This window comes from Ricinus communis, chromosome 8 (assembly GCF_019578655.1).
Source record: "Ricinus communis isolate WT05 ecotype wild-type chromosome 8, ASM1957865v1, whole genome shotgun sequence".
In the NCBI taxonomy this organism is placed as follows: Eukaryota; Viridiplantae; Streptophyta; class Magnoliopsida; order Malpighiales; family Euphorbiaceae; genus Ricinus; species Ricinus communis.
The window spans coordinates 185,753-211,738 of NC_063263.1; the positions used below are offsets into that span (position 1 = coordinate 185,753).

At 32.6% G+C, this 25,986-nt stretch overlaps 1 protein-coding gene across 1 annotated transcript; it reads left to right on the forward strand.

Annotated features, from left to right (window-relative positions):
* The first annotated feature begins 220 nt into the window (after nucleotides 1-220).
* On the forward strand, nucleotides 221-9,413 carry LOC8276665 (photosystem II stability/assembly factor HCF136, chloroplastic). The gene is made up of 8 exons (XM_002520879.3): nucleotides 221-888; nucleotides 983-1,113; nucleotides 1,523-1,655; nucleotides 5,968-6,090; nucleotides 7,171-7,245; nucleotides 8,020-8,135; nucleotides 8,908-8,999; nucleotides 9,196-9,413. Exons 1-7 carry the CDS (start codon nucleotides 340-342, stop codon nucleotides 8,972-8,974), a joined length of 1,194 nt encoding a protein of 397 aa, XP_002520925.1. The 5' UTR covers nucleotides 221-339; the 3' UTR covers nucleotides 8,975-8,999; nucleotides 9,196-9,413.
* Nucleotides 9,414-25,986: the final 16,573 nt, after the last annotated feature.

The following is a 25,986-nucleotide window of genomic DNA, read 5'->3' on the forward strand; positions in this document are numbered from 1 at the left end:
CTTAAATATGTGACACATCATATCATCATTCCGGTAGTTTCTTAGATAGAAAACAATAAAAGAGACTTTGTGATATGAAAATTGAAGTTGAGACGTTTTAGTGTTACAAATTAAAATTTAGAGACTTTAGTGATACCTGCCTCAAAATCCAGGGACCATCAAGGTAATTTAGCCGCATGAGGCATATATATCCAGATAGAGGAATTGAGACGCTTAAAAACACCCGCGTAGCCGTTGATGATAACAACCATTGGATAAGAGAGAGAAAATATAGAAAGAGACAGGAGACAGAGAGTCTGCTTTTGCAGCTCATTTGGAGAAGAAGAAAGAGAAAGAATAATGGCCTCTTCAACCTCTGCATTCACAGCCAACATTCCTTTCCTTAACAAATCACACTCTCACTCTCAGTCTCGCTTTGTACCCAAAGCTTCTCTCAACAACGTCCACCTACCCCACCACCACAGCCTTAATCGCAGACAATTCTTATCCCAAACAGCCACTGTGTCACTCCCTTTACTTTCGTCCCCTCTGATAATCCAGCAACCCGCAAATGCCGAAGAGACCCTTTCAGAATGGGAGAGAGTTTACCTCCCTAGCGACCCTGGAGTTGTCCTTCTTGACATCGCATTTGTCCCTGATGACATGAACCACGGTTTCCTTCTGGGTACTAGGCAAACCATCTTGGAGACGAAGGACGGCGGAAACACTTGGGTTTCGCGCTCCATACCATCAGCTGAAGATGAGGATTTCAATTACAGATTCAATTCCATTAGTTTTAAAGGGAAAGAAGGTTGGATTGTTGGCAAACCAGCCATTTTGTTGTACACCTCTGATGCTGGAGATAGTTGGCAAAGGATACCTCTCAGTGCTCAACTTCCTGGAGATATGGTAATTGATTATCCTTTCTATGCAGTTTACGGATTTATTATTTGTTAAGACAAACTAATGCTAGATTAGTTGGTTCTATGATATATTTGTGCAGGTATATATAAAAGCTACTGGAGAAAAAAGTGCTGAGATGGTGACTGACCAAGGTGCAATTTATATCACATCCAACGGGGGATACAATTGGAGGGCTGCAGTTCAAGAGACTGTTTCAGCTACTCTAAATAGGTAGGTGAACTTCTGGTAGGACTAGTTGAATTGTATAGAAGAAGTAAAATTTGAAGTTAATTTAATGTTAAGCTTGTCTTATTTGTCTTATGCCTCAATGGATGCTTACTCGAATGAATAAATAAATACTTTTTTCAAAGCTAAATCCAGAGTCTATAAGATGAATTGCATGTGTTTGGTTTTGTCTAAATAATTCATTTCAGGGCTTGCTTTTACCAAGAACTATATCTTTTAGACTAGCAATTTCTGTATGTGAGAAAATTTTCCGTTTCTTGTATGCCCTCTTATTTATTAAAGCTTAAAAATCTTATTCAATTACTATGCCGATATACTGTAAAATTATTTTAACCATAGATTTGAAGTTACAAATAGCCTAGATGTTTACAGAGTGTTGTTGTTGTTGTTGCAGAACAGTATCTAGTGGTATTAGTGGCGCAAGTTACTATACAGGAACCTTTAATACTGTCAACCGCTCTCCAGATGGAAACTATGTTGCTGTCTCAAGCCGTGGTAACTTCTATTTGACATGGGAACCTGGCCAGGTAAGGGTCTTTTCTTTGTTAATATCTGGATGTCCCTGTATTCATTTTGCTTCACTTTTAGGTTTGAATGGAACATGTCTGCTTAAAAATTTCTCATGCTGGATGCACAACAAATGATCCTTTTTGACTAGCTATTGAAAATTTGAAGCCAAGACATCTAAATCCGACAACTGTTAGCTATTTATCTTACTGTGTATTTGGACAATGGGTTGCTCACTAAAACAAGTTGATTGGGCTTGTTCCCAATGGAGTGAGGGCTTAAAGGTGCATTCAGTTTTATTCAAAATCGAGCTTTGACATATTTTACTCTTTCTTTGGGAAAGAAAAGGGTCATTCTTTTTTAATGAGTTCAATTGCAGAATTCTGATAATAACAAGCGGCAAATATAACTGACGACAATGAAGCTGCAACTGAAGTAGCAAAATTTATAAAGATAACCCCATGCATAAAATGATGGGATGCTGTGTATCTCCTATCTTCATCTTTGAAAGAGATTATAGATTTAGCGTGCCAGTATCAAACACTACAAGTAATTAATAGGTTCTATAGACTCAAGCTGGTAAAAGAGGACAGCACTTCTGGATATTATCTTTTCTAATAAGCTGTCTTTTTCTTCAACTTCCCATTTTCTTTTAAGCATCCTCCTTTATATTATAATATATCTGGTTCCATTCTCATACTCTGCAACGAGGAGTGTTCTGTTATCACTTTTTTTGGGCTTATTCTTGCTTTCTCTTCCTTTCGATTTTAATAAAGGAAAACTTTGTTGCTTAAACTTTTGTAAATGCCTTAACAATCGAGCCAAACCTCACCTTCTGAAACTTTTGTCCACATTTTAGTACGTTGGTGAGATTCTGCAATATCATTTGCAATTAACAGGTCACAGGTCATTAAAGAAGAAGAAATGTGCAAAATGATGGATACAGGACTGTGTAGATCTTCAACACTGAAGGAACAGTTGATGATAATTAAGAATTCCCTTTTTCCTGCTCATCATTTTATTCCATCATCGCATGGCTAACAACACCAAAAATATTTTGTACTTAAAAGTATATCGAGCAAGCCAATGCTTCTGCTAGATTATTATTCCAAGCTGAGACTGTTCCAGTGCAACCAGTTTTCTGTACTGTCAGAGATCAAGTTTAGGTCTGAGTTGTCTAGCATGAAGCTTGCACACTGTTATTTTTCCTTTTTTCCTTCATTTCTCCTGCAGTGGCTTTTATATGTTCATTTTCATGAGTAGCCTTTCCTCTTTTGTGTTCAATGTTTCTCTCAGGCGATTATGAACTTCTATTTTAGGCATACTTAATGGATAAAACCACCATCTTCTATTGGTAATTTATGAAAGATAGATGAAATATAATACTATGTATGTTCAGTAGTTGTAAAAAATAGTATCGCTAGGAATTAGGCTGGTTGGGATACTGTGCATAGATTCCACACTTATTTGTATTATAGGAAAACTTGTTTTTGGCATGGACGCAATGGAAGATGATCTTTGTATGAATGAAAGATTTCTCAACTATGACTTGAGAAAATAGGTTAAATCTACTGAAACATCTTATATAATGCAGAGAAGACTGCATGGATCTCACCCTTCTTGGAGCTTGGAGTTCCTGAAAAGTTTTTGCATTTGGGCACCTTTTAATTGCTAAAGGGAGCCCAGTTAGACTTGTTTCTAGACCTAATTTTTGAGGATAGTAGCTGATTAGTATGCAAGAGTTGCTGATTATGATGGGAAGGATTGTTTAGTGTTTTTCTTGGAATTCTAAGTTTTGATGGCCTGTTGCATGATTGAGAATTTGATACATTTCTTTTCTCTTTGGGTTATTGGAATCCACAAGGGTGAGAAAGGAAGATGAGTATAAGGTTGTGTAGTTTCCTCGAAAAAAAGATTGGATGAGTATAAGGTTTTGTGACTGGGAGGCCAGCAGATATTTTGATATAAGAAATGTTCTTAGAACACGATTGTCTTATATGGCAATGAATGGCAACTATAATCCATATTCACTGAATAATCTGTTGCTGCAACATACAGTTGCAAGGAAGATTGTGAGAATTGGAAAACACTTTGTGGTTGGTTCATGCTTTCTTCAATGATATAGAAATTGGCAGTTTGTTTAATTCAGCTCATTCCCTTGATTTTGTGTTTTCGTTCATCTGCCCTCCTAAGAGCATTTGTGTTAGTCGATCTTTAAATTGCGTCAAACGCGTACTAATTTCTTTATTGATCATCTCTTGATATTGCGGAGGTACAACTATTGTAGGATTAACATTAGTTGTTAGAGGAGCACCTATTTAGCTCAGCACAATTACTAAAGTACTGTGAGATCAGAGAATGGTGTTGGTGCGATGGTTCTTTGTGGTGGATTTTGCACATAGCTCATGGGAGATCATGTATGAATAAGAATAAGGGTATTGATAAGGACCATATACATATAGCTGAAAAGTTGATTGTTGAAAAGGTGATATTTGTTGAATAGGTGGTCGATTATTGTAGGTAATCTAAGGAGGAACACTTCTAGGTGGTGGTGGTTCTGAGGTGCGAGTGTTGTCCGGACGAGACATTATTTTTTAGGAAGTTATCAACAAAAGATTTATTTTCAGGAAAGTTTTTCTTTGGGAAAAGATATAGCTGTTTCCCACAAACAGCACCAATTGATGACTTACCTAAGGAATTGATGATGTTGAACAAGGCTCACTTATTCCTCCTGTAAACGTATAAAAGAATTAAAGAGAATATCAGACTTGGCGTCCAATATCCACTCCGACAATCAAGTTTGTATTTGCAAAAAGAGAATGAATATAAAGTTGAGCTTTGTATTTGTCTTGAATGAATTGAATGTCTTACCTGTGGGGTCTCTTATATATATATTTATTATTCCTACTCCTCAATGTATTTGGAGATTTCCTAGCTAGGTTGAACCAAACCCTATCAGGATTCCTTCTCCTTTAATATTTGCATTGTAATCATTCAATGATGTAGAAGTTGGCAAATTAGAGAGCAATTCTGGAAGCATAGTAATGGAGTTGGATGGAGGAAACTTCAGCTGTCTTGATGTGAGAAGGACAGCTTGTATGGACGCAAAGCTTCTTGTGCATACTTCCTTCATGATCTCTTTAGCTGGCTGCTATAATTAGATTCTTTACAACCATCTCTTTATTATCATGACTGAGAATAGACAATTAAATAAGATAGGATTTTTTCATAGAAAATGAGATTATTCTGTTCCAGTGAGAGTCATTAGGTCTGGAAAGCTTCAAGTTAATCAGCATTATTCCTCATTGTTAATGAGATTGCCCAACACCTCTCTCTCTCTTATCTATATACATATTGGTAACATTTGGACAATCTAAAGCATTATGACTGTTAGCAATATGGAATCTGGTTTTTCCTTTCATATTTTCTTTCCTTATTTTGCTCGCATCTTCCAAGCTTTCCATATGCTTTTAGGTACCATTTTTTGGTTTTCTTATTTCAATTTATTTCTAAATAAGAAAGCTTGACTTATCAGACTTCTTATCTTATGGCAAATTCAAACTTTCTTCCTCTTCTGAGAAGGTCTTTCATTATATAGACAAGAAGGCCAACTATACAAGGAAACTAAAGTTGTCTATGCTAATTACATAGAGGATCCTGGGAAGCTATATATGGTAAGCTAAATCTCCTCCGTTATTTATGAGACTATATACAGGCTAGATTAATGGATCAATTGCAGCTATTACTTAAAAGTGTTACCCGTCATTATTTATGGCTTTCTATTGAGAGAATATACCTAAAGTAACCTGGAGGTAAATGGTGCATGACGATCTAGTGACTTTACATCTCTCCAAAGATGTGGCCTAGAATCATTTGGAAAAGAGAAACAGGTTCCATATAACTAACCTCAAATAGATTGGACCAAGTCTTAGTTGAGTTGAATTGAGTACCGAATGATAATCTGGGACTTTGGATGTGCTTGTATTTGTAATGAAATCAGTCAAATATCTTAAACTCTGCTATTACAAACCATTATGTACTTTACTAATGGATTTTGATGACTGGTTGTCATTCTGCTTAACTAATTTCAGTAATTTAATCAAGGCGGCTAAATGAACTCTATAATTTTATTAATACTTTCCACTGTATGGTTTTAGTTTTGTGGCTTTTATTTTAAATTCTTTCTTTTTCATTCTTTTCAGAGTTTCTATCTGTGGATAATGTATAGTTGCATGAGCTATTTCTATTTATGATTCTTCATTCCATCAATTTTGATTTTAAATGGATGTGCAATTGTATTGTTTATGGTCCATTATTGTCCATTATTTGCAGCCATTCTGGCAGCCACATAACAGAGCTGTTGCGAGACGAATTCAGAACATGGGATGGAGAGCTGATGGTGGTTTGTGGCTTCTTGTCCGAGGAGGGGGACTTTATCTCAGTAAAGGGACTGGAGTAAGTAAAACTTGGGGATCTCATTCTTTAAGCTCAACCATGATAACTGTTTTTATGTTTATTTTAATCCACATAGGATATTATTTGTGTGAAACTAAAATGAGTGGTAAACACCATATAGGAATATCTCTTGGTATGATCATTTTCATTTGCGACTATTCCTCGTTATGGGGTAGGTTTGGTTGTATTACTTGATTTACCAATTACATCAGCATAGACATTGAACAAGTGATATTTACATCAATGTCCCAAAATAGCCATTTATGCCCAGTTGGTTTACTTGCAACCTTAAAGGACATGATTTGAGTTTGAGTCTTCCTATCTACCATTATTGGTGGAATTTAATCATTTTTGTGGTGAGAGTTTTGTAAGAGAAGGGTAGCTCTATTATGGGCCCAGTACTCAAGGCCCATTAGGCCTCCAATCAACAAAAAAGAGAGAACAATACATGATATCTATTTATTAACAATCTTCATTATATCAAACAGTAATATAACACTTAGTATCTTAAAAGGAAAAATTTTACAAGTAGACATGGAATTCAGAAGTGCTGCATTATTAATTTGAAGCTTCATCAGATTAAGCAAGTAGTACACTTTCTTAGTTATGAATTGTGCTAGTGATACTTTTTGGGGTGATGACCTGAAACCGACATGCTTGCATGACAAGACATGTTAGATGCCACTTCTACTTACAGTAAATGCGTCATTTATGAAAAAATTTTCTACTTGAAATACTCGGTTACTCATACTTTTTCTTTTTGGCATCACTATGATTTCTAGTGGATTCATGTGTTTTCATGTATCAAGGAATTATGGATTTTTCCCATATGCTCGCTCATTTTCTTTGAACATGCACGTAAATTTCATCGTTAATGCAACTGATAACACATAAATGTCTTATGAGTGTTTCTCCTTGTATTTTTATTCTTCCATTTTTGTAATACTAGCAATGATTTTTGCGATATATATATATTCTTGTTCTTGGTTCTGGTAGTCAGCCTTCATTTTCTACTTTTCATTGTCATTACTTTCATTTAAGTTTTATTATTGTTGAAGACAACTATTGTCTCTTCACCAGATTTCAGAGGATTTTGAAGAAATTTCAGTGCAAAGTCGGGGTTTCGGGATTCTAGATGTTGGATATCGTTCAAAGGTAGCAATTTTGTAAATTTTAACATGTAAAAGCATGCTCCTTTACATGGTGGGTGGATAATTTTTGTATGCTAATTAGGTTGCACTTCTGTATATTTCATGATCAAGGGCAGATCACAAATTTGCAAGAAATAACTTGGCAAGCTTATCTATGCATCATTCCCTATCTATTTCTCATGACCATACCAATTGCATATGTGAGAGTTTATCTCCGCGTGAGCAAACAATTACTTTAACATATGCCATGGGATGCTAATATAAGCATATAAACTCCAAAAGAATTCCTTTGCTAGGACCAATATCTCCTTCTTCATAAACATAGTTCATTGAAGCATTTTTTTTGGCTTTAAATTAATCATCAACCCACCCACTATTCGCCTTATCTTCTCTTTCATTTCTATTTGTAATTTATAGGCTCTAAATTAATTCATTCTTTTGGTTCACTCTCAAACTCAGTTGTCAGCTTATATTAAGCATTTCAAATCTTTGTTCTTGAAGCTTCATTCCATGTCAATGAGGAAGAAGGGGTGGGTGTTGAGATGGTTGTGGGGGTAAAAGCTTTAGTACTGTTGAATTCGACATAGTTCTATAATTGTTTTTGAAAAAATACTATTTGAAGTATAAAAGCTTCAATAAATCTATTTTTACAAATTAATATGGAATGCTACTTCTCATTAATTTTTATACCTACATTATAAATGAGCTACAATATTTTAATATCATCCTTACTTTCCAAGTCTCTACAATTAAAACACTTTCCGGTTTCATTCTACAGGATGAGGCTTGGGCTGCAGGGGGCAGTGGGATTCTGCTGAGAACTACCAATGGTGGCAAAACATGGACTCGCGATAAAGCAGCTGATAGTATTGCTGCAAATCTCTATTCAGTGAAGTAAGCCTAATCCTTTTAAAAGATACATATATTATTTTTTTCAAGCCATTAACATCTTTTCTAAGAGAAAGTACGTCCTTGTCTAAATATTCTCTCTATAACAACTTACGGTACCTTCTTGTGTAGTTAATTTTATTCCATTCATTAGAAATGAACTTTTACCAAACAAGAAATAGACAATAAAGAAACAATTTAGAATGTTGTTAGCTAGTGACTTGGAAGATTCGTCATTCTCTAATGGCTTGGAAGATGTGTTCTTTTCTAGCATTTTGTTCTATGCAATATAAGAACTAAGATGAAGTGCGGCTCGTATTAAAGAAAATATTAGGAAATAAAGAAGAGGTCGTTCTTTTTCTAAAAAATATTTATAGACCAACTAAGAAATAATGAACGGATACATATTGGTAAAAGATTATAGAATGCTTTCAAGTTGTTAGAGATTTAAAACGATTCTTCGAATCTCACCTAGTAGCTTATCCTTTTAAGTGAAGTTATTTTTTGGCTTAAGGTAAAATGGGTCTATGCTTGTCTATACTTCAAGTGTAATAGACATCTACATGCGTAGTATAGTAGAGATATAAAACTATTTTTGAAGCCTCACCTAATAGCTTAAACTTTTGGATAGAATGATTTTGTGACGAAAGTAATAGCTAAGCCTTAGTGATGTTGGAGTTGGATCAAATCATAAAACCCTATACTAGCCTACGGTTTTACATGTTTTAACTTCATGAACATGGAGAAGTCAATGATATTCATGATATCTTTCTCGTAGGTTTATCAATGATAGCAAGGGTTTTGTGTTGGGAAATGATGGTGTGTTGCTTCGATATCTTGGATAAAAGTCTAAGTTTCTTATGATGACTGGTAAGATTCTCTTTCTTCTCTTAACACGATTCATATTTTTTTGAAAAGATCTTGTACAATTTCATAGTCAATCTTTTGTTGGTTTTGTTCAATGAATATTGAAGAAGTGATTATTTTATGTAAATATACGTATAGCTACAAAGTTTGAACTTGTTTCAAATGATTAATCGAACTCATGGAGTTTTCATGCTCGCAGGTTGTTAATGATGTTGCAATTTTGTATGCTGTTTGGTAACTATTGCTGTAAAGAGAAGAAGAAAGTTTCTTGTATGTCATAATTGTATTTGACTATTTTATATGTGAATGTTGCATTTCAGGTAGTAAATATTGTTCTTCATAGGAATATTTACATGAACAATTCATGATCCATTTCCTTACATATAAACTTGGAAATGCCGAAGGTGATTTCTACTATATGAAATTCTTTTTTCTTTTACAAAATTTTATAATTTTGGTGATCTTTTTTAGAAATATTCAATTTAGCTATGATTTAGCCAACTGAGTGCAAGTTTGGTTTAATTGAGTTGTTTGTTAGAATTAAGTAACATGAACAACGGTATAGATGTCAATTAGAAAATGAAAAATCTAAATTGATGAGTCTTAATGTCATATTATTATATACATTGCTTAATTTTGAATTCTCATTTCCTAAATGATATCCACGTTTAATTTTGACCAATCATTTAATTAGGTAAAAAATATATTTAATTGGTCAAATTATGACTAAATTGATAATTTTTAAAGAATTATCTAAAATAACAAACTTCCACAAAGTTCTAGATTTTTTAGGCTATTAGGCATTTTTTATTATTATAGTTCATCAGAGATTAAATGAACTGTTAACTACACGATAGAAGGTAATCATCACCTTATATTTGCAACATATGTCAATCACTTTATACTTTGGTAATAATTTATTTAGTATAGAGGTAAGGGCATAAACTCAAGATCTCTATCTTTCAGAAACAAATACTTTTACCACTTGAATTAGCTCTCAAATCATCTACATAAAATTATTTTAAATAAAATAAAAAACAAACTGAATAGTTCGCCTAACAAGAAATAAAGCAAATGCATCCATACATAGATAGGAAGCATATGCAAACACTAAATGCAAACACTAAGGCAAAAATATTACAAATTGTTATATTACATGTTTCATAAATAATGATCCCAAAATTCATCTAACATGCATGGTAATGAGTAAGCATTTGTTTGGACTTCAAACTCCTTGGGAGGGCATTGTAAGCACCGATTTTTGTCAGCTATAATAACTCCTAAGCATGCTAATATTAATATAAATAGTTTTTATACCCGACCTATGACCTAGTTATTTTAATATATAATATTGTGTTTTGTGTTGTAAAATGGAGATAATAATAAAAAAAAGAGTAGAAAAGAGAATGATTTTTATGTGTATATATTCCATTGACACCTATTATAGGTGTAAAATGTTACAGAGATAGAGTTCTATTTACACCAAAAAAAAAAAAATCTATCTATAGAGATAATGGTAGACATCAAATATTACCCAAACACTTTAATATTATCATAACACTCCCCCTTAGATGTCTATTATAAAGAATATGTCTCATTAAAACCTTACTAAGAAAAACCTTGTGGGAGAAAATCTTATTGAATAAAAAAGAATATATTATTTATGAAAAAATTTATGCCATAACACTGCCTTATTAAAAATCTTGCTAGGAAAATCCAATGGGACAAAACTTAAACTAAGGAAAAAAGAGTACAACACTTGAAAGTCTCCCCTCATAACAAATATCTTTTAGTCGTCAAATACCAATTTTGTTCACTAACTTCTCAAATATTGTTGTAGGGAGTACTTTTGTAAACAAATCTATCAAATTATCAATAAATCAAATTTGATAAATATCTAAAACTCCTTGCTTCAGAAGCTCATGTGTTAAAAAGAACTTTGGCAAAATGTGATTGAGTTGTGCAATACAAGAAACATTATCTTCATATAGCACTACTAAACTTCCTTTATCAAATGAGAGATTACATATTTCTTTAATATGTTGGATCATAGATCTTAACTATATGCATTCTCTACTAGCATTATGCATTGCCAATGTTTCAACCTGATTTAAATGATGTGGTAATTAGAGTTTGTTTAATAGAATGCTAAGATATCGCAGTGCCACCACATATAAATAAGTAACATGTTTATGATCGAATCTTACGTGAATTAGATAAATATCCAACATCTGCATATCCAATTAAATCTGACTTTGAGTCTTATGGATAAAATAAGCCCATATCAGATATACTACATAAATAACATAATACTTGTTTCACACTATTCTAATGTCTTTGAGTTAGTGAGGAATTATATCTACTAATAAACTTATAGAAAATGCTATATTAGGTCTTATATAAATAGCAAGATATATTAATGTTCCAATAGCACTAAGATATGATACTGCTGGACTAAGTATTTCTTCACCATATTCTCGAGGACGAAAGGAGTCTTTTTTCACATCTAGGTGTCTAATAATCATAGGAGAACTCATTGGATGAGATTTACCAATATTAAAATATTTTAATATATTTTCAATATAAGTTAACTAATGAGTAAAAATCTCTCTAAATAAATTCTCAAGCTGCAAGCCAATACAATATTTTATTCGTCCTAAGTATTTCATTTTAAATTTATCTCTTAAATAAGTTACTGTTTCTGCCAACTCTTTAGGAGTTTCAATGATGCTTAAATCATCAACATAAACTGAATTTATTTTCTTAATGAAAAGACATGGGCAAATTGAATTATTAGTATATTCTTCCTTTAAAAAATATTCACTAAGGCGATTATGGCACATTCGTCCAAATTGTTTTAATCCATACAAGGATTTTTGTAGCTTAATTGAATATATTTCTTGAGGTTTTAAGTTACATGCTTCAAGCATTTTTAGTCCTTTAATGACTTTCATATAAATGTCATTATCAAGTTGATCTCTATTTTGATCCTAACAACCAAATTGAACATCACTAACATCATGATTGAGTGTCTATATGACAGAGCACCAAAGAAACCAAGCTTAGGCTAAACGTTTTTAAGCCTTGAAGCTAGTCTTATAAAAAGACTCCAAAAGTGTGAAGGCGCTTCAAAGGTGCAGGGTTGCTTTTTACATGACTAAAAGTTTACAAGACGTTGAAAAGTCCACATGATAGCAGGCCATTTGCTTCATGACACCTGGCATTCAAAGTGTCAAAGCTTCAAGAAGCACGAGGGTGCCTCACTTTAGGACTTGAGATAAAAACTGGTAGAAGATAACATGGTGAGAAGCGCGAGGATGCTTTTTGTGTGGACAAGGCAAGCGTGAGGGCGCTATTGTGGTGCAGAGGCAGTTTTCACAATTAATGCGATGTGAGTAATTGTTGAGATATTAGCCACCCTAGCAGTGCCATGTGGCTGGATACGTTGGAGCCCCAACATCTCTTTTTAGAAAGCGCAAGCGCGCTTTCCATGAGTTTTAGATAATTTTTGCTAAGTCATCAAATCTTGCAATTAAAGAGTTTTGGCCTCATTATAATGTCTCCAAGGGGGTGATATATATATAAATACTCCTCTTAAAGACTCTATAACAAAGTGTGTGAATTAGATATACCAAAACTCTTGCAAATTTACTTCTCAACTTTCTACACACAATTTCTTTCTTTGAAATGTGTATTAAGTTGAAACTCTTTGTTCAACTAAAACTAAAAAGGGTTATTGTGTGAGCCTAGGTATTAAAAAAATAAAAGGAATTGGTTGTTGAGTAGCCATTAATACTCAAAGGTTAAGGGACTTAGTGAGAGATTGATTCACTAAGGAAAAAGTGTGAGCCTTCAAAATACCAAGTTGTTAGGTGAACTTGTAAAACCTAAAGGTTGTAATCTTAGTGATTATAGTGAAACACTCAAATGTGATCTTAAGGAGTGGATGTAGGGAGGTTTATTCCCAAACCACTGTAAACCTTTGTGTCATCTTCTCTAACCCTTACTCTCCTTATATTATCCTTAATCTCTTGTGTTTTTATCAAAAATTATTAACTTCCACAATTTGAGGTCATCCATTCAACTCCACTTCTTGGTTCCAAGGGACAACAATACCACGCCAAGCCAACAAAAGACAAATACCGGTTTCTCATTCTAGATATAAAAACATGGTTAAAGTGGAAAAAATGTGTTAAAATAAAAGGAGCTCGCAGCTCATTCTACCAAATTGCAAATGATGTGATAGAGAATCGAAAAATAATAGAAAGCCTAATGGCTTGTAAGCACTCCTTAACTTTGTAAATAAAGATTTAAATGTAAAAAAAATGTTAACAATCTATAATAAGCAATAATTTTCATGTGACTGCTTCAAAAATGTTAATATAACCATACTAATGTAAAATTCTTGCATATATGTTATCCAACTATAAGCTAACTAAGAAACTTTTTTTTTTTATAATATCAACCATTTCAACTCACTTCATCATAATTTGACAAAAACTTAATCCTAAAACCATGATCCATGCTCGCAAATCACTAAATTCTAATCTTTATCCATTTATAAAGATCACAGTTTAAACATTAAAGTCAAATTAGAAAGGAAAAAGAAAATGAAACAAAAAAAAAAGAGAAAAGTATAATAGCATACTTGAAACTGCCTTTAGCTTATTAATTTTATCAGAAGCAGGAACAACTCTAGGTCCAACAATGTTAAAACATCCTTGTAGATATTTTAAAGTTTTTGGACCAGTGACACAACCATCGTCTTCTTGACGTGGCATCCTAAGCGGCATTCTTTCCACCTTTAGTATTAGTATTGGTGTTGTTGAGAATTAGGTTCTTGTTATTTTCGAATTCAACAACTCATTTCCTTTCCTTTTAGCCAAGTTCCAATCTTCTTAGAAAAACTCAAATTAAAGACTAACCACATAGGTAGTAGCTGAAGAAGGGTCTAGATTAAGTTGTCGCCACTACTTCCTTTGTCCATTTCAATTCATTAACTTCAAATTCTAATTCTAATCAAAATCTAAATAAAATAGAAAGAAGAAAAAGGAATTACCTCATTGAAGGACCAAAACACTTAACACCATCAATTATGTCAGTTTTAGCAAAGTATAAGAATGTAAAGCATTAGTGTGCATTACTAATGACACTTGTAGTAGTAGGTTGCTACATAACAATGGCTAGTCTGAGATCTCTAATTTTAACTACTATGTTATAATATGTTATCATATTTTAGATCCATGTAGATGATAGGAGGATTATGGCCATGGAGATAGATTAAACCTTTGAGAATTTATCTGGCCCAGTTCTTTATAATCTTCATATCAACATTCTTATGCTTCTTACAATATCTAATGGTCAAAGATAATTATTTTAGGTACAAATAATAGAGTCAAAGATTAAACCATAAAGACAAAGAATGCTTATACCACTAAAAAAGATCAAATGAATTTCACATAACAACTTGAAGTTCTATTAAATTAAGTAATCATAAATGTAATTTCGCTATAGTAGTTTAAGTTTGGTCAAATATCAATATCTAAATATTGAATATATCTGTATTTTAAATCTTTTACTCTAAATTGCATGTGCATGAGAACACATATTCATCTAAATTAGTCCACTCTCATAAATGCTATTGTATGACTTGTGGGTATCATATGGCCTCTTAATAAATGCAAAGAAAGATGCCACCATATTTATTCATTATTCATAAAATTAAGTATCAATGCCAAAGTGTTTTTAGAGAGGAAGCTTCTATAACCTCTTGCATATTTTATATATAAGAATATTAAAAAGAAACAAAAAATAAATTGAAAATTAAGATAGAAGAACCCTTTTGCATATTCCTTTATCTTGAGCCCTTAAACCACCTCTAAGAGAAGAAAAGTCACCTCAATGCTTAATATCAAGTCTGTAATTCAATCAGGAGATAGAACCTACAAGTTGCAATTATGTGTTTTACTAGGCTTGATATATAGACCTACAATCATAACTTCCTTATTATGTCCTGCGATTTATGAGCACATAATGTGGTGCTTCTAGAATGATTTACCTTTCATTGGATGGTAAGGTAGTATAGTTTCAAACAGTTACTATATACTATGAGTTTTCAAAGCACCAGAAAACACATGCCAATAAATAAAAATATAAAACATCAAGAGCAAAGAGCACATAATTAACTGAGAAAAATGCTATTAAGACCTTCTTGTTACTTGGTCTCGGTTTCAAGCAAGGTTGATAGTCCTCAGGCATTTTTATTTTGTAGTTGGTGCACAAAGTGACTGCAGTTGTTAATTACAATTTTGATCAAATTAAATTTAAAAGCCCTACATCAATTCCATGTAAAAAAGGATATATATGATGCTTTTCATAACAAATGCTTGAGTGTAAAACACAGCTTATTTAAAAGAACAAATGTGTTCAAACTTAGAGGAAATAAAATAAATTTAAAACATAACATAAAATTATGCTCCGAATAATATGCTATCAGCATGAATATTAAAAAATAATAAGAATAATATCAAAAATATGAAGCTAAGAAGATTATGATGCATAGAGTAATAGTATTAATCAAAATTCAGAAGGGAACAAAATGTATTATGCATTAAAACACAAAGTTTTAAAAGGTAGCATCACTTTTCTTATCACTCGTGTTGTCCTAAGATAATAAAGGCTACTGTTATGTAATCAACAATGAAAATGATAATAGAAACCACCATTCTATCAAAAGCCAATGCAAAATAGAAGTAAATTTATTCAAAATTCATCTTTGATCATACATAAAAATTATGATCTTATAAAGTATAACCTTAAGGCATAATCGCATCTAATCTTATTTTACATGATTATGCTTGAGCTTATTAAGAAGCAACAATGATGCCTATGGACAAAAGAAATGAGACTACACTTGCTTACTTGGTTTAGCTCTAAAATCTTTGATCAATACATCTACATTACTCTCACCTTATACAAAGTATAATTCAATTCTTGAGAGTTATATCACATGAAAATAAAAGCTCAGTTTATTAAAAAAAATATCAAACAAAAAGCATTATAAAAAAAAGAAAAACATCTAAGAGAAAAATCAATATCATACATGTTAATAGAAACCATATATATGATTCGAGCATAAATTAAAAGAAAAATTTAAAAAAAAGGCCAGTTAGCATTCCATAATACAATGAAAACCCTTAAAGGAAATCCAAAATATTTTCAACATAAAAACCTAAATTACGTAAGAAATAGGAGAAAAAAAATAAAAGTAGCATACCAATTTATTATAAAATTACATAAAACCTAATAAGAAACAACACACGTTGATATTGAAAAAAACCAAAAGTAAACAAACAAATAAACAAAATGTCTTTAAATATTAAAACAAACTTAAAAAGTAGCATGTTAATTTCCTAAAAATTATATGAACTTAATAAGGAACTGCAATAATCCCACATGCTAATACTGTAAAACCTAAAAAAGTTTTTCTTTTGAAAAGAAAAAAGAAAAATAATGATAGAAGGAGGAAAGAAAAATAGATTATATTAACCAACCAAGTGTAAATGAAGATATTAAAAAGAATGGAAGAATGTATTAGAGGAAATTTACCTTTGTTATGCATCATATCCATATCAGCTTCATGCAGCCTCTCTTATTCATGTAAGATGTGCAGCAACTACTCGGTGCTATACTGGTAAAGCAGATAATCATGATGTGGGCAGCGGTTTCGGGCGCGCACCCAAGTGTCTTTAGTAACTAGGGCACTATAAAACTTTTCGATCTAATTGAGAACATGCTAACTAATCACTAAGATTAGCGTGAAGATGGGAATTGCCACTGAGGTAATCAATGAAAAACTTTTACTAATGAGTGGCGTTTATTAGATTCTATAAGGAAGCTTACGCCATAGAGTCTATAGATGGATTCAAAAGCCAACTTCTCTATAAATGAAAGTATTTTATACACAGGCATGCTAGAATAACACGCAATACACTTAAGTTTGGCCCAATTTATTCAAGCCCAACCTATTTTTAAGTTATTAATCTAACTTACTAACTAATTATGTACAAGGCCCATCTATTCTAGCCCAATTACATGTTATGCTCTTCGGATTCCAACTTTTAAGCCTAATGGATTACTTATTATGAGAAGGCCCATTCATTGTGATCTCAATCCTAACTAAGTTCAAACCCTAACTAGACATGCTAAAGCCCGCTAGTCTAATTGGATTTTAAGGTTTAGGCCTAGTTAAGGTGGGTTAGCCTATTAGACTATCAAATTCATGTTGGATCAGTTTTTTAGCCCTAAGTTTGTGTGGCCCATTTTTATTAATCACTCACTTAATCATGTATTGAGTTAACATACAATAAATAAAAATAAAGAAAGCATAGCAGAAAGAAAATTCTTAATTATTACAAACTGCCTACAACTGTGATTGCAAAACCGGAAAGACCTACAACTATAAAAAGGCCGAGAATACAGTGAAATACGTCGAAAATACAAAAAAAAAAGTGTCCGGCTTGATCAGCCGACCGGCTATGCATGAAGAGCCAACCGGCTCTAAAGTCTCAAGGAAAATTTCTTTTGGTTTTTCTTTCTTCACTAGTATAATCTAATACTCTAGAGCCAATTTTCATATGCACAAGTGTTAAAAATTAATTAGAATGAGATAAAACGGATAAAAATAATAAAATAAGAGTTACAGAAGCTAAAATACCCTAAATCACTAAAACCATGAAATCTTATAAACTAGCAGAAAATTATCAAAATAAAAAGAATCATATTTTATTTAGGCTTAATTACTAAATCATATTAGCAATTAGATCTAAATATTAACCTTATAACATGTTTTTAATCAAATCTAAAACTCTAATTGATAAAAGAATCAAATCTAAGAAAACCTAGTTCTTAATATCAGATTCAAAACCCTATTCTTATGCATATTAATAAGAATACCTAATCTAATAATATTTATCAAAGATCAAAATCCTAATCATGTTCCTAAGAATAAATAATATAAATAAACAAAAGAATGAAAGAACCGATTTTTATGATTGATGCAGATGTATGGTGGAAGGAACCCTCAGGTTGTCACTATGGATGTTAGATCTGCGAATCTTGGGTGATGAGGAGGCAGTTGAATAAAAAACTGGATAGAAATCCAGAGCTGGATTTGGCTTTGTGAAATCTTTTGTCAATGAAAAATGGTTTCCAAAAGTGCTCTTTCTTAAGTGGCTTATTTTCTAAAATTACTCTTTTTTAAATGGCTTAAGTCTTCAAATGTCTTCGAATATAAACTACGATTGTCAGTGTTTCTTCTCTCTTGATTTCACTTACAATTAAATCTTAATTCTTCCTCCTCCTCCAAAACTCGAAACAGCTCTTACTATTTATAGAGGTAGGGTTTTAAAGGAAACTCTAGAGAAAGGGATAAATTCTAGAAAATATCGATAGATATCCCCATTTATTTATTTAAAATTTAAGTAATTATCGATAAAATAATGATTATCATCAAGAAAACCTTCCAGAATCTATATTTGGATGTAAAATAGTTCGAAAAAATGATGTCGGAGAGTCAAAATTCAATCGGTTATGTAAAGAAGTGATTGGCTCTATGTAGCCAATTAGCTCTCTAGAGGAAATTTTAAAATTTATAGTTTAGTCCTTGATTTTCTATAAATTACCGCTTTGACCCCAAACTTAATATTTTTTGACAATTTGGTCCAAATTGATTTCGAAAAGCTAATTCCAGCTGGATTAACCTCGATCCTAGCCTCAGATTCGCCTGTTTTTCACCTCTCGAGACCCAAGAAAATAGTAACTCTCATCATATGGGGTTTTTCATTTTTTTCTCAATATCTAGATTCAGAAAAAGAATGCTGACACATGAGCAAACATTTCTTCAGATAGCTTGAAGACTGGTGATGAGGAGTGAATTTTCATAAAAAGACTTGTTTGGAAAGAAGCCACTCTTGTGCATTGCAAAGAAGAGGAACAATGCGTGCATCTCTCTACCAGCCTTGCAAAGATCTCTAAGGGAGATGCAAGAATGAATGGATAAATGAAATAACCAAGACAATAAAGTAAACCCAAAGGGAACCTAAACTAGTTGGCAATCAAACAAAAGATAAAGGATTGATGAGTGTAATTATACTACCCGTGGATGAATTCTTAACTGAATTCGGTTTCTCTCTCGAGATAACCGAATTCCTAAACCTAATAACCTAAAGTTGGAATCTCTTCCTAACGATTGATTCTTAAATTAGCATTAAGCCTTAATCCGCCTTTATTAAGCTTTGTTAACTCTTAATCTGGCTAGTTAATTATCCTTATCTCTAAGTGATTATTAACCAGTTCTAGCTATTCAAAATTCCAATTGCCAAATGGACTTCTTAATCACATAAAGCAATCTAAACACCACAATTCACGTCTCATGAATAATGCATTATCTTATTAATACTGAAAGCAAGAAGAATACAAAACTAACTCAAACAATCCAACAATATAATATTAAGCCAACATAGTAAAGAAATCCTAATGGATTTAATCAATCTAGCTAAACATGTTCATGTTTAAAACAACTAGGAAATCAATTACAATGGAAGAATAATGAAAATGAAACATGTACACCCTTTTCTCTCGAATTGGATGAACAGCTCCAAATCTGGATCTGCACTACGATTAATCTCCCAATTTGCTCTTGAATTTCTCCACTATTGTTTTGCACTCGAAACCTTGCGATTCCGGGGTTCTTCCTCTCTGCAACTCTCTCCCGCACTCAGCACTATGCAAAAACCGAACCAGCCGCCAGGGCTCTCTCTCACTCCTTGCTTAGCTAACCCTAAAAAAACAGTTTTCCTTATATAATTGTCTCAACACGGCCGTGGTCAAGGCAATCGTTCACGAGTCCAAAGCATCATTTGGATCTCAACAATTAGGGTTTCTTCATGGTCGTGCCCCCGCCGGTGCTAAGCCACCACAGGCTGTGCTAGAGGCCGTGGTGGCTACGGAAACCGTGCCCAAAATGCCATGTTTTGAAGACCAAAAGCTCATGGTTGGTCACGGCCAGAGTCCAGGCCGTGGTGATCAGCACGGCCTTGACCTAGGTCGTGCTCAATGTACACACTGCGAGCTCTTGTCTGATCTTAATGAATTCCCATCTGTTTTCGCATGCATTGATCTATAATTGCTCAAATACTGATGATGGTCCTATAAATTCTCTGGAAATGTAAAAGCACAATAGTTGCTAAGAAAATACGCAATAATATGCAAGCAAATATTTTTAAAATTATGCATATCACTACCCATTCTCTAACACCACTCACGAGCCTAAAGATCAGATTGTGACATTAATGGTAAGGTTTTTCTTGATAAGAATTGTATTATTATTTTATGAACACAAAAGCCGATCATAAATTGATTTATGTATAACTTGCAAACCTAATTTCGGTCAATTATTCTTCTCTAGTTTTTTATTAATCTCGATATTCCTAAGTATGTATAAAATTTTCATATATTATTTATTTTAAATAAATTATAATATTCGGATTCCATATATTGGTTGAATCATATGAAAGATTTTAAAACTACATATTAGAAATCGGTCCTCTCACTATATAGAAGCAAAAAAGATATTAACATGAAAATAATCCGTGAGCTAATGGTTTTAAATATTCATATTAATAAGGTACTAATTAGAAAAGGCCTAATTATCTAAAAATTTCTCAACTTTAGACATTTTAATAATTTTAATTAATTCTACTAACTTTTTTATAGAAAGTACTAAATTTTTAATTTCTTTTTAAAATATAATCTGATCACCCAATGTGATAGTTTTTGTTGATTGGATGGTTTCTTTTAAGAAAAGAAATAAAATGAGTCGGCAACACTTACTAACTCATCAAAATGCATCAAGATGAAAACTGAGTCACTTGATAATCTTGCCATCACTAATTGATAACAATTAAAATACATTCCAATCTATTAGAATCAAATGGTTTCCAACTCTTCTAAAAATTAAAACCAAATTATTGTCTATGTTGTTTAATATCCTTTTTTATAACGAAAATCTCTATTTTTTTATTTCTTTTTCTTTTTTATTTTTGTAATTAAAATCACAACAAATAGACATATTTTTATTTCTTTTAATATAAATTATGAATGGGAATTTTAGGGGGAAAATAAGGGAGGCTAAGATTTAGCTTCTCTTAGGCAAAGAATAGAATGACAAACACCATAACCATGGCTTCAAAAATTATGGCCTTTGTTCCTTAAAATGTCTAATATATGTAGAGAAAGGGATAAAGAGAGAGAATTTTTGGCATTCCAACAAAGTAATTTCCAAGAGACAAAGTAGAACTTAAGATAGATCTGGAAAAAGGAGGCTCAGATATTGCCTCAATAATGAGATAAAAAATAAAATTCAACTTTGTTTGTCAACATCCATTTTTCAGATTTAGATATCGAGGGAATTATAAAAAAATCCGATAATAAAAGTTACTGTCTTTCTCGAGTCTATGGAAGTTGAGGACAGGCGAATCCTAGTTAGGCTTGAGAATAGTAGAACCAAAATTGCTTCTCTAAAATCAATTTAGACTAAATTGTCGAAAAAAATTAAGTTTGAAGCATGAAATGGCTAAATCATAAAAATTTTAGAACTTTTTACCCTCTAAGCCTATTGCCTTTGCATACAACCAATCGGCTTGGCATACAGCTGAATCGGCTTTGTGCAGTGCCGATCGGCTCTGCGAAATTGCAGTTGCCTCTATGCATGTCCGGTTGGTCCAAAACATTTATGCGTTGTTTTTTTAGTATTTTTCACTTTAAAATGACAAAATAAATAAAAATACACCTTGTAGAATGTTTTACTAATAATTATTTGAAATTTTGATGGTTTTCATAATATTTTCCATATTTGTCGATAATTATCATTAAACATTTTGATAAGTCAAAAAAATAAATTTTTTTAGTATGGATATTTATCAAACATATCAGAATGTATCTAAGTCTCTAGGATTTTCTTAAACCTTCTCTTATAAATAGAAAAGGAAATCCTAGGCTTAGGGGTTGGCATTTTCAACACAACAACTGTAAGTTTTTAATAATACATACACTTGTAGAAATCAAAACACAAACATTAAACACTTTGTATTCCTACCCGATTTTTGATTCAATCTCCTTCTCATCACTAGAGACTCGAGGATTTGCACAATAAGGTGACAACCTAAGGGTTTTAAAGTATCAAAATCATCATTTTTCCCTTCTCTTTCAATTTTCTTTATTGTTTTTCCTGTATTCTTTGTTAGAAACATGTTAGTGTTTTATGGTTTCTTTCTATGATTGTTATTTCTTTTAATGTTACATGTGTTAGAATTAGAATTTTTGCATAATTTACATGTTTTTATGATATGCAAATTTCTTAGATTTTAAATTTGATAACTTTTATATTCTTGAGTTTTGAATCCGATAACATGCCATGTGCTAGAATTGGAATCTAATTATTAGAAAGATTAGGATTATATGATTTGTGTCCTTTTATGAATGATTATATAATTATATAAGAATCCTAGAGCTGTATGTTCAAATCTAGAATTTGTCATGTAAGATGTTTTAGCCTTCTGCCAATTTTATTCTTTTATGGTTATGTTATTTCCTATGAGTTTTAGTCTGCTTAATTTATTTTGCGTACTTTTATTTCATTTCATGTTTCTAATTATTTTTTACCTTTTATGCATAAAAAATTGGCAAGGGGCGTGAAGATTTCAAGAAAAATCGTAGAATCAGCCAAATCTAGCCCTAGAGCTGCACTGAGCTGATCGACTCTATGTCGTCAGTCGATCAGTCCTTTAGCCTTTTATGCCTTAATTTAGATTTTTTTGTATATTTGGACCAATTTTATGAACTATAACTTAGTTTTAGGTATTTTTCTTTCATCTTTTTAGTTGTACAAGGGTTGTAATAGCTGAGATTGAAAGGAGCTATGGAAAAAAATTTCTGCACTCTATTTTTTGTTCTATGTTTGATGGATGCCAAATATTTGTTGTATGATTGCCGAATTAAAATTGGATATATAGACTTTAAGCCTTAAAATTGGACCTAGCATGAAAATTGTAGTCCATTAGGTTAATGAGATGGTATATTGGGTTTAAAGTTAAAATCCATATAGACTTAAGGGATTTTGTCATACTTTAATTGAATTAATTGGACCACATTAGATTTAAAATCATTTAATTAGGCCTTATCATAATAGTAGTCCATTTATGTTTAAAGACTGGAATTCAAAAGATAATTTGTAGTTGGGCTAAATTAGATGGATCCTGTACATAATAGATTAGTAAAATAGATTAATAAACTTTAAGCATGGGTTGAGCCTAATAAATTGGGCTAGACTAGGTGAACCTCACATGTTGTAGTGATTAATGTGTAGAAATATAATTGTTGCATTTATAAGGAATAGCTTGTTAAACTATAAAAATAAAAATAAAAATATACAAATTAGAAAGTTGGCTTCCGGGTCCATTTCTAGATTTGTGGCATAAGCTTCTTTATGCAATTAAGAAATGTCACTGATTAAAAAAAGTGTTCCGGTGAATTACTCGAGTGGTGACTACCATCTCTGCACTAGTTTCTATAACTAGTTAGTGTGTTTTTTATTAGGTTGAAAAGCCTTGCAGTGCCGTAGTTGCTAAAGACACTTGGCTGTGCGTCTGAAACCGCCCTTCACAATGATGAAACCACTAGGGATAAGAGAAGCTGATCTCAGTGTATGTTTGTCCTTAATTTTATTATTTAATGAGTGATTCTTGCATCACTACACTATTATCACACATTGTGCACTTTGGTCCCTATAGCCTTATTGGTGTCGATTAGTAGTTCTTTGGTTCCATTCGAACCTTAGAATTGCAGCACCGGCTAACCATCACTCCTAGGTAATGACTGAATTTCCTTTCTCGCATGGACCCTTGAGTAGGGAGACGAGCCAAGGAAGAACACTTCTTACTTGTGGGAACCTTTTATCCTTACCTAAGACTCAGCTCACGATAATGACAATAGTAATCTCCCCTAGGAACCCCATTGCTTGCTATTTAAGATGTTTCTCTTTATAAGTACTCAAAGCCTGCATATTGGAAAGCCTTAGCCTAAAATATTTGGAATCAGGCCCCAAGCCCAAAGTATGCAGGCTTTTATACTTATATTGAGAAACATTGCTTAAGGTTATTCGGGTAAATCTATCATACACGAGGAACACATCAGGATAAACATCTCAAGCAACAACATAATGCAACATAAAAGCGACACATAAATGAAATATAATTCAGGCTACTTCTATTATTTATAATAATCATAATCAATACAACGGGACACGTCGACAAGCATTCTTAACATAGGTATGGGGGAGGACCTACGAGAAACAAGCACAAACTAACCTGATTAGTGACTAATTTTACTACGGATGACCTTGGACACCGGTCACTTCCCCCGTAGAAAGGCTAAGAAGCATATTGACAAGTTATAGGAAAATACATTACAATGTTTCACCCATCACTCCCTATAACTGCTAATAATAAAATATAATATAAAAAGACTATTCTACCCTTAAGACATTTCTTTTTATAACGTTTCCACATGTTCATACGATAGGAAGGTTATTCATGATGGCTTTTCAAATAGATACTCTTTTGTTATACATAATAAGCCTATTACCTTTATAACTTTAACCCCTAAAGAAGTATATGAAGATTAAAAGATAATAAGAGAGAGAGAAAGCGCATGAAAAAGAAAAAGGCGCTTAAGAAAAAGGAGAGCTATGTGGAAAAGAATGAGAAGTGTGAGATATGAGTGGAAAAAGAAGAGAATGAGAGGATGCACAATAAAAAGGAAGAGAGTGATGCGCATGCAAAAGGAGAGTTGAGCATATAAAATAAAGAGGGAAAGATGAGCTTTTATGCAAATTAAAGAGATGTGATGAGATCTTTACTTTTGAGGCAGCCTATATATATATACTTTTGTACAAAGAGGCGTGCTCGAGTACTAACAAGCTGAACCCTTTTTTGCCTGGCTCTTTTATGTCTCTTTTGCAGGAATTTGAGGATGTCTTTTCCATATGAACTTCCAAGTGGTTTATTACCTATAAGGGGCATTAAGCACCAAATTGATTTCATAACTAGCACAACAATTCCAAATAGGCCAACCTATTGAAGTAATCTTGAGGAAATGAAGGAACTTCAAAGGCAAGCCGAAAAGCTCTTAAGTAAAGGCTACATTCGAGAAAGCATGAGTCCATATGCCATACATGTCCTACTTGTGCCAAAAAAGGATGGAACTTGACGTAAATGTGTTGATTGTCGCACAATGACATGTTAGATGAGTTGCATGGTTCTAGCATATTCTTTAAAGTTGATTTGAAAAGTGGATATCATCGAATTCACATGAAAGAAGGCGAGAAATGAAAAACTGCTTTTAAAACTAAACATGGTTTGTATCAGTGGTTAGTGATACCATTTAGCTTAACTAATTCACCTAGTACATTAATGAGACTAATGAATCATGTTTTGCGTGCTTTTATTGGTAAATTTATGGTTATCTATTTTGATGATATTCTTATTTATAGCAAGTCTTTAAATGAGCATTTGGAACATGTGCGCATGGTTTTGGATGTTTTATGCAAGGAGTGTTTGTATGCTAACCTCAAAAAGTGTGATTTTTGCATAGATAAGCTTGTTTTCTTAGGTTTTGTTATTAGTGAAAAAGGAATTTAGGTGGATAAGAAAAAGGTCAAGGCAGTCAAGGAGTGGCCGACACCTACAAGTGTTGGTGATGTGCGAAGTTTTCGTGGATTGGCTAGCTTCTATAAATAATTCGTGAAGGACTTTAGTACGCTTGCCACACCCTTGACTAAAGTTATCAAGAAAAGTGTGGGATTCAAATGGGGGGAGGTGCAAGAAAAAGCATTTAAGATATTAAAGGAAAACTTGATTTCTACTTCTTTACT